We start from the raw sequence: 10,668 nt of genomic DNA, 5'->3' as shown, positions 1-10,668 counted from the left end.
CTGCCAATTCCTTCCACCCATTTATTGCCTCATGGGGGACACAGTATCCCCCCCCCCCCCCCCCCCCCCCCCCCCCCCGCCACCTCCTTCGCTGCGGTGCGGGACACCATACTGCCATCACTGCTACCTCCTCCATTCCTCCGTTGGCGCTTTGCTGTTGTCTGTCGCTATCACAACCACATTATTGTAGAGAACAATTATCTTCTTTGTTTCATACATGTGATCCATTTATCTTGCTAAAATAATATCATCTAATAGCCTTTTCTCTATTTGTTCCAACAAAAGTTGGTAATGAAATATCTACTCCTGCCTAATTTCTATATTAAGTCCTACATCTACAGCTCACTATTCACACACAAAGTTAACATTGGTTCATCTTGCTGTGCTCCTTGACCCTAATGCATATGGAAGAATTCAAGCAGTATTCAAACTACAAAGCAATCAATAGAAAATGGCTTCAATTATTGCTGTCATTTGCCTGCTTATTTTTGAACCTGTTCTATTCTTGTTTAGATTTGAGAGACATCGAAAACAAAATGAGAATCCTAATTGCTTTGTATAGTATATACTATATACCCATAATTTTGTTACTCCCTTGAATACGAAACAACCGTTGTAGTTTAGATGGTCGAATCCTCTGTTTATGTTGATGGTGGTTATATGTTTCGAGTATATTTTTTTTTTCTTGTAGACACGATCTTCCAATCGTCATTGTTATTTATTGTTGTTGTAATTCCGAAACTTTTTGAAAATAATCTGAACGAATTGTACCCGCATAGTGAGGTAAATGGGTTGTACATTACATTTAGTTCATTTTCACAAGATGGTAATTAAGATCTAAGATAACCTTTTTTTATTCGATCTCTTAAAAATTTTGATATCTTGGATTCTTGGTTGGTGTCATTGAGTTATACCCAAGAGACTTATCCAACATTTGATTGACCAGTCAAATGTTGGTAGTACTCTTCTCCATTTTGTATCAATTATTGATCACTTTGTTACCTTCTTGAGTTATACAAAGAGAAAGTGACAATCACTTTTCAACAAAAAAAAAAAAAAGTGACAATCACTTATTTATACTCAAAATGATATAACTTGTCTGCACAAGAAAAATACTCAAATGTCTTCCTATTTCAACTTTCTTCTCTCAAGAGGACAAGGAAAATGAATGGTTTTCACATTATTGTATAGAGAGAAAGAGAGAGATATCTATAAAAGCTGAAGTAAGGTTGGTACACTGATTCAATGAATGTATCAATCCACAATCCTTTTGAGGAGAAAAGTAAAAACCCTAGAAAAGTAAAGTGTTTCCTGTGGGTATAGCTACATCATTTTACCCATTGAAGAACAACATTACACATCAGTATTAGCTGGGAACAGTTATTGAGGTTTTGAGTAGGTTTCACTTCTATTATGGCTTAGCTTTGGACTACATTTGTCTCGTTGAGCTCTTAAGTTTATAGCTAAAGTTTGCTTAAATTCGACTATGAGTAAATGAGATATTGATGTTTGAAATAACAAATTTAACACGGGGGGCCATGGTAGTGGGAGCTAAAACTTAAATAACTCATTGTTGAAATCAAATAAAGTTCTTTGGTGAATAAGTAGTTTCATACTCGCATCCAGCCGCACCACTTGCACGTGGATACGATTGCGTGTGCCTACGATTGCGCGCATCATAGGAAATGTTCATCTGGGTCACATTAGTGGCCCCATGCCACAACCTTCACTTTCCTAACGGTCGTCCGTGTGTTCTTTCCGGACTTTAATGAGAACTATCTGAATAAGATTCATTTACATCTAGATCGTAAAATAATAATGTAAGCTGAGTCAAAATCCTTTTACCCCAATCAAGATTTTTATAATCCAATCGAAGTAACTTGTGCATTAGTAGGAATTAAACAGTCAAAAATCTAAGGGATTGTGTCTACCAGACTTAAAATAAAAAATGAGTTCATTAATATTATAATAAAGAGTTGGATGTCCCATTATACTTCAACTTTATCTTCTCATTTTCACTTCCATGGTGTGAAAAAGGCTGCCCAAACTTAGTGCTTCCTGCAATAATATACACAAAGCTTTATTGAGAGTTCTCTCTTTTGCTCTTTTTGTATTTCTAATGCAATTACTCTTTGGACGTACACCATATAAAAAAGACCAAACTTCCTTCATAAACATAAGTAATTGAAAACCCCTAAACCTAGCCATGAAAGTACCATGTGAATTTATCATACTTTGGTACCATCATAATGCACTATAAGTCTAAATGGTATACACCCATGACCCATTTTAGAACATATGTCAAGTTAATTCGACAACATTTGCCATGTGGCACAAAGATATTTGTGGATAAGGGTATCATAGATGTTCTCTCGATGCAAGCCAAGTGGCGTCAATCGATGGGCTCTAATCTTTTTTCACTTTGTGCTTCTTTAACATTCTGGATCATCTACTTCTATGTGCCTTCATCAAAAAAAAAAATCTACTTCTATGTGAGTAATGGGAGGCAATATGATTTAGGTGTGCACCTTTTTTTTTTTTTTTTTGTTGAACTGGTGTGCACCTAGTCATGTAGAAAAAAGAGGAAAAGATTGCAAAAAAAGGACCATAGTACATCATTTTACTTTCTCTTGCATTACAAAACTTTTGCTTAGAAAGGAAAAATGGTGTCTCTAGTGTTAGTTGTATTCCCTTGCAAGAATCATCAAGGAAAGATGTGGAGGGTCCATATAATTCGAAAAATGATCGACGCGGCGGGACTCATCCTACTTGAATAGACATGTGATAAAGATGTCTTCTTACGACTGCATAACACTCATATTTGGAGAAAGGAGTTAAAGCATCTCAATCAACCTCATTGGACGATTGGGATTGTTTCTTATCTCACACTACATTTCTATTAGAATTGATAACAAAATTCTTTCTAATCCACAATAAATAAATCCTAATCTAATCAATGACCTAGTAGTTAGGAATAACTTTAGAACTTCTGTGTTGATGTGCTCTGAATGACCCTTTGTCCTGCAAGTTGGTAATGTCAATCTTTTGCAATCTTTTTTTAATGCTCTTATGACTTATGATTCAAATGGATTTGTGCACAACTGAACACACAACTGACTCATAGAGAACTTAAGCTAACGACTATTTCAGAATGAATTTACAATCAGACTAACTGAACTACGTAAAGGATTGATATCGTTGTATTCTTAAGATTCAAAATGCAGAAAAACAAACCTTTTAGGCATTTGTCGGTTTTAAATGTTTGACAAGTGCCTTTGAAAGATACTATTCCTAAATAAATGTACTTAATAGTTAGTAGTGGTTGTAAATGTAAGTTGATGGAATATGAGGTATGGTTATTATGATTTTGTTTGTATTAGCATAAGTGGGCGTATCCCAAAATAGGAAACAAAGCAAGATGAAAATATACCATCTAAAATTGATGAGCTTAGCTAGTAAATTATTATTGCGGAAATAGGGGTACGTAGAAAATTCTGGTTATCAGGTTTTCTCCCTTTTGTTTGTTATTCAAATAAGAACTGCTAGCAAAAATCTCTTTGAAATGCATATTTTATTTTTAAATAAGTTTAATGACTTCTAATGAAACTTATGACTAGTTTACTCAAATATTAAGGATGTCACTAATCCATTCCAACTAAAGTGTTTATCGTCGTAACAAAATATCAAATAGAAAAAACACTATAATTTGGCATCGTTGTAGTCAAAGATGAGATTAGAGTTCGAATCTTTCTGTTTCTCTCTGTCTAAGCCAAAAAAAATGAAGTAGATGAGTCAGAAGAGTTTGATTAGGTCTCAATAGTGGTGTCATTTCTTTGTAAGGAGAGGTATATAGTAGTCGGAATTGGATACCATATGTCTAAGATGTGATTTTTCATTACACCTTTAGACATAATTTTCAACCATAAAACAGTAAAGCTGATGTCAGAACCAGATACCAAAAGACATTTGTCGTCAGTGGTGACGATCAAGATCAAATCTATCTAGGGTCTATCCATCTCGAATAATAATCTGTTTTAGAGAGAGAGATTTTAGAGAGAGAGAGAGAGTCACACATGATTACCCTTTTTTCTTCAACATCTTCTTTGAAAATTTGACACTTACACCCCACATTTACTTCCTATTATAAATGGGGTGTCTAGTTAAAAACTACAAAGATAATTTTTGCCTAGTTACCAATAAGGACCATTGGATGATATTTTTAGGAAGAAAACATGTGCAGTGGCTAGAGAGGGCAAGAGTCTTGTTACCCCTCTTGTAGACTATAGATAAGAATGAAAAGCAATGGTGGTAATGGTACAATAATTAGGGTTTAGGCATTGAGAATTGTTATTTGGTATGAAATATGTGCCCACCACAACTCAAAAGCTGATGTGGTCGATTACCATTAGTTCGGACATGTGGAGAGAACAACACTCAAATCATGAAATCAATAAGAGTCGGTTACATTAACTTTCGGGTTGTAGTCGACCCCTTTATTTGGGCCAAATAACATTTCTCTTAGGCATTTGCATCTATGTGGATGGAAAATATTTGATGATAGTAGTTTAAGGTTGTGTATTGTAGTAGTCTAAAAATCATAGTATGCAATTTATTATATGAATTATCGTAGGGGCTACATGTAGAGATTTGGTCCTACAGCTGATTATTTCGAAATAATAATCTTATAGAACATAAAGAATTTACATACAAAGTTCACAAAACATAAACTTCAAAATGTACTTTAAATCTAACAATATTGTATACACTTCAAAATGTTCTAGTCTCACACTATCAAAAAGTGACAAGATTTCAAAATATAAACTATTGGTAACTGTCTACCCCAGATAGTTTTTATGTCAAATAATAAATTAAATGTTAATTACATAGTAAACATATATATATATATATATATATATATATATATAATCATCTAAGAAAATTGTTATACGACTTTATGTCGGCGGCCCCAAATGGTCATGCCATTTCTCTCTCTCCATGGCCTGACTAGCTGGGTCCGGCCACATCACAAGACTGTTGGGCATGTACGCACCCCAAAATTTAGGGCCATTTAACAATTGAGAAAATGCTAGACTTACAACATATAATCTGGAAAAAGCATCCAGATTGAGTTGGATCCTATGTGGCAAGTTTGAAACTTTAAATTTCATTTATAGTTTTTTTATCTTTTTTACCAAATTACCAAATTGTCCTGTTCCTTTTTCTTCTCTTTCTCTCTCTAAATAGGTTAATGTCTTCTTCCTTGAATCTGCTTCAATTGTTTGAGATGACCAGACATTGAAGATGTTTGAGATGGATGAGATTTCATAGGCAAAGGAAAGGAAAGCCATTATCGAATAATTTGAAGATATGGTTTCTTGCTTGAATCTGGTTTGATAGAAGTTGTACTAAAATTTGGAAAACCCTAAACGAATTTGCCCCAAATCGAACAAATTAAAACCTTCAAAAGGAGGCCAAAAAGATAAAAGGAGAAATAAGAAGCATCCAGTAAGGATTTTTTATCTGATTAGTTAGAAGAAGAAACATATCCATCTTCTTTATGATTCCTATTCATCCGCCGCCCATTGCTTATTCTCCGGTGGTTTGCAGGCCATTGCTCAAAAACAAATTCTCAAAACTTTCCCGTTCATGGTTTCTCACAAAAAGTATCATTTTCTTGATAAACCTAAGATGTATTTTAGGTTTGGACTGGGATTGGCTGAAGCAATAACTTTAAGCCATCACCAATTCCCCCATTGTAGCATCTGTGATGGTTTAGATAGAAAAATAAGAAATAAAGAAAAAGGGTAATTTGGTAATTTAGATAAACTGTTATAAATGCAATTTAAAGTTGTAAGTTGCCACGTTGGATCCAACTCAATCCGCATGCTTTTTCCAGATTTTATGTTGTAAGCCTAGCATTATTGTTAACAATTTTCTATCACTCTGATCAAAATGGTAGCCAATTTTTTGTGCCCCTTGTGGTTCCCATTTGTTCATTTGAAGTGGATTGGATTAGTATATTGAAGTCAATTCAAAGAAAAGCTTTTGAGGGTCCACCAAGATTTGAAATCAGCTTCCATTGGGTGGAATATGGAGCATGATCTCCATTAATACTATCTCTAATAACATTTTAATTACTTATTATCTCAACCTTGAGCTACATACTCTATTATAAATAGACCTTCTCAACATTATTTTATGTACTTTGATCTCTCCCTCTCTCTATCCCTATGATATCTAGTTCTCTCTTTTATTTACCTAGTACTCTCTCTCATAGTGTAATAGTAATACTTGTATGTGTGTTCAAGTACTTTAAGATCCATTAAGTTCTAAGGGAGTAAAATCTCTCTCCTTCTCTCCACTCTTTAACTTTGATTCACTTTGTCACTCATACTTCATATTAACTTGTTGTGGGTTTAAGTAAGTAAATATGGATGGTAAGAGATTGGAATACAAAGGTGAGGAAGCTCTTAAAGAGCTAGAAGACATAACAAAGAAAGCAAATGAAGTTCAAGAGAGAATTTTGAAAGAAATCTTAACAAGAAATGGGTTAACAGAGTACTTAAAAAAGTTCATGAATGGATCAACAAGTATTGATGATTTTAAAAGACTCGTTCCTGTAATAACTAACTCTAGTATTCGACCATATATTGAACGTATCGCTAATGGTGAAGATTCATCTCTCATTTCTGGTCATCCTATCACCGAAATGTTACGCAGGTATTTCTTTTTACGTTTTTAAACAACAAAATTCGAACTTTATACTATTTTTTCCCTGAACTTATAAATGTCAAATTGTGGTCTCTCCGGTCGAGACAAGCACATGTCAATATATGTTACTACTCGGTCCAAGTGGGCTTCACATGTTCCGAGAATCGGAGAGAGCAAAGACCCACACATTATCCATGCAGTAGTAATGGATATTGATGAGGAAATGAAAGTTCACAAATGTCTTTATGACGCTCATATCGAATATTTAGGTGTCCAACACATAAAATGTTCGAGGGGTATAGGGGATAGGTCTAAAGGAACATATGACAACTTCTGTGCATATATACTTCTCACATGAGAAGACAGTTGGCCTGGTTCAACTGGTCACAACCCACCAACTCTTCGTCTTTATTCCACATGTAAGGGATGTAAGTTTAGAGATTGGTTGACGTCGGTGAGCTTACTATGGGATACGTATTAGACATGAAAATGTGGGGTGTGGTTTATCTTACTAATGCTCTCTCTATAAATTTCCTTATTATGAGTTTAATGTGTAATTAACAGTGATGTTATCTTAATTTTCAGTTCGGGCACCTCCGGAGGAGTACCAAAGCTTATGCCAACTATTGCAGAAGATCTGGACCGTCGAACTTTTCTTTATAACCTTATTATGCCAATTATTAACCAGTAATATCTCATGCTCTCTTTCTCATATCAAAAAGCATTCACAAAACATTAGGTTATGGATGTGGATGAGGGAAAACTAATTTTCCCTACTCCCACCTCTTGAGGAAAATCAAATCCTATCCATTCCTTGCATGTTTATGCGCTTATGTCACCACCACTAATACTAGTTAAATGACTAAAATATCATCGTAACTGATTTCATATTTGTCGATAACCCTAGTTACGTACTGTGATAGTACCATAAATTGCTTTATGCATAGGACAAAAGTTGACCTTGTAGTGAAGTTTAAGACGACTCTTTAACCTAGTTGAAGAATCTCACATAAAAGATATGTTTGCATGATATTAAGCAATAATATAGTGCACGGTGTCATGTCGAGCATTTTCCAGGGCGAAAATCACTTTTTATCACTGTATAAGGGTATTTTGGTAATACGGATTCGGATCAACATCATGGTTTCCACATATGAAATCCGACAATGTCCCACTAAAAGCAAGTAAGCTTTGAGGTACACTTTTTTATAATTCCACTTATACCCCTATTTGATATTAAAATTCCAGATATGTCCCCGGCCTTGATGAAGGAAAGGCAATGAACTTGTTATTCACCAAACTAGAGATGTTGACACCATCCGGCATGCCGGCCCGGCCTGTACTTACAAGCTACTACAAGAGCAAACATTTTAAATGTAGAGCCCACGATCCATTTAACGATCTTACAAGCCCCGATCAAGCGATTTTATGCCCCGATGGTCGTCAAAGCATGTATTGCCAACTCTTAGCAGGCTTAGTTCATCGTAAACAAGTTCTTCGTCTTGGGGCTGTCTTTGCCTCTGCTTTTCTCCGAGCTATCAGCTTCTTGGAACACAATTGGGCCAACTTATGCAACGATATCCGAACGGGCCAATTAAACTCAACCATCACAGATCCAGGATGTCGGTTGGCGATGTTGGACGTCCTAAAATCACCGGACCCACAACTAGCTGATGAGATCGAGCTGATATGTAGTAGTCGGTCGTGGAACGGGATACTGGGTCTACTATGGCCCAAATCTAAGTACATTGAAGCTGTCATCACAGGGTCCATGGCTCAGTATATACCAGCACTAGAGTACTACAGTGCAGGGAAGCTACCTTTGGTGTGCACCATGTATGCCTCATCAGAGTGTTATTTTGGTGTAAACTTAAATCCTTTATGCAAACCCGATGACGTGGCGTATACCCTTTTGCCAAATATGGGTTATTTTGAATTCATACCATTGGATGATGGTAATGGGCCAATGGGTGATGATGATGAAGTGGAAAGGGAGAAGCTTGTCGACATGCGGCATGTTCAAATTGGTTGTTGTTATGAACTTGTGGTTACAACTTTTGCAGGTGAGAGAACTTGATTTATAAAATTATCTGAATTCTGAAGACTAAGATAGTGGTTGTGTCATGAAATCTGACTCGAGGTATGAATTGACTCGAGCCAGGCTTCGGACGTCTGAAGTTTTGATTTGGGTTGTCTTTGGATCCGTTATAACGAGTCAGATTCAGACAATGACAAAAAATAAAAATAAAATGCCTACGTAATTTAGACTTCAAATTTTATGTCAATAAAGAAACAAACATTGACAGGATATATAACTACTTAATTCTAATTACCTTTCCTATAAATATCAGGATTATACAGGTATCGGATCGGTGACATCGTACAGGTAACAGGATTCTACAACCATGCCCCACAAGTACGATTTATCTGTCGAAGAAACGTCGTTCTGAGCATAGACATGGACAAAACGAACGAAGAAGATCTTCACAACAGTGTTACTGCAGCTAAAAAACTCTTAGAACCCTATAATGCTCTTCTTGTAGAATACACAAGTTATGCAGATACTTCAACTATACCAGGACACTATGTATTATTTTGGGAGATCGTACATTATTCGGCTCCACTAAATGGTACTAACGGCATAATAGCAACTTCCCTCGATGCCCACATTGTTGAAGATTGCTGTATTGCTATGGAGGAAGCTCTTGATTATGTTTATAGGCGATCTCGTACATATGATAAGTCCATAGGCCCATTGGAAATACGGGTACTGGAACCAGGATCATTTGATATCTTGATGGATCATTTTATCAGCAATGGAGCTTCAATCAATCAATACAAAACGCCGAGGTGTATCAACTCTAGCTCTGCTCTTGAGCTCCTGAATTCTAGGGTTAAAGCTTGTTTCTTTAGCCCAAGAGTACCAACATGGATACCTTAAACTCATAATTCATGTTAACAAAGAACTCAGCAAGAGATTGAAGATTAATCAATGTTATTAGTAGATTTTCTGGTAAAATGTTTGAGGTAGAAAAGCCCTAGCTACCCATGCCATGAAACAATCCTATGTGTGTCATTGGATTAAGAAATGATCATGGTGTTTTAAGTAAATTATGTATGAACTTGACTAGGACGATGAAGCTGTTAAGAATAGTTAAGCTAACTATGCTGTTTTGAACTTGTAAGTTATCATTAATGCTATCTATTTCGATTTCATTTTGATCTCCGTTTATGCATCTTTCCACTATTTTTTTCCATTCATTGTTTATAGGTTGGCCCGTGATTAGTTTGATAAACTTCTAGGCTTTTATGAAACTTATTAATACGAAAAAAAAGTGCCAACATGATAAAAGTCAAAGTGAAGACTGTATAAAAAAGATGTTCTCAACTGTTGGAGAACATTTATGCATATCGTTAAGACGATATTCTTTCTACATGTTCAGAGGAACACAGACGATATTCGTCTAGTTGATTCTTTATAGACGGATAAGGTTTTGATAACAATACTAATAAGATGTTCGTCGACATTTCAAAAATATATGGATACATAGTCCTCTAAATTTATAGTACTGTACCATTATCTGCACTATGTACTACTTTTCTGTACGGGTTAAGAAAATGTTCCGTCATAAGATTTAAACGCTCATTCATTGAAAAGATGCTTCAAATGAACAATAATTGCAGTACATTTTTGTAGATCATGTTGTCTGATATGTTTTTATTTATTTTAAAGAAACAGAAAATATTCGTTGAGTTGATTTTGGATTGTGTGGATAAGGTTTCAATGCCGATAATGATTAGATTCTTATCGAAATGAAAAAAGTAAATGGACGAAAAGTCTCCTAATTATAGGGTTTCTACACTCTATATGTAGGCTTTGGTTCTGTGCTTCTCTTTTAATAAAGAGTTTCATGTTTGACTAAGACAGTGAAATGATTCATAAAGAATAATAGTAAG

At 35.3% G+C, this 10,668-nt stretch overlaps 1 protein-coding gene across 1 annotated transcript; it reads left to right on the top strand.

Moving 5' to 3' along the window:
- The first annotated feature begins 5,940 nt into the window (after positions 1–5,940).
- Positions 5,941–9,927, top strand: GH3.9 (putative indole-3-acetic acid-amido synthetase GH3.9). The gene is made up of 4 exons (XM_086661346.1): positions 5,941–6,720; positions 7,297–7,398; positions 7,960–8,774; positions 9,063–9,927. The coding sequence occupies exons 1-4, from the start codon at positions 6,431–6,433 to the stop codon at positions 9,650–9,652; spliced, it is 1,797 nt and encodes a 598-aa protein (XP_086517472.1). The 5' UTR covers positions 5,941–6,430; the 3' UTR covers positions 9,653–9,927.
- Positions 9,928–10,668: the final 741 nt, after the last annotated feature.

The sequence above is a fragment of the Eschscholzia californica genome, unplaced genomic scaffold (genome assembly GCF_041429995.1).
Source record: "Eschscholzia californica isolate CP2 unplaced genomic scaffold, dmEscCali1.0.p SCAF_2, whole genome shotgun sequence".
Taxonomy (NCBI): Eukaryota; Viridiplantae; Streptophyta; class Magnoliopsida; order Ranunculales; family Papaveraceae; genus Eschscholzia; species Eschscholzia californica.
The sequence above is the reverse complement of the archived record's forward strand: the minus strand, read 5'-3'. Positions and strand labels throughout refer to the sequence as shown.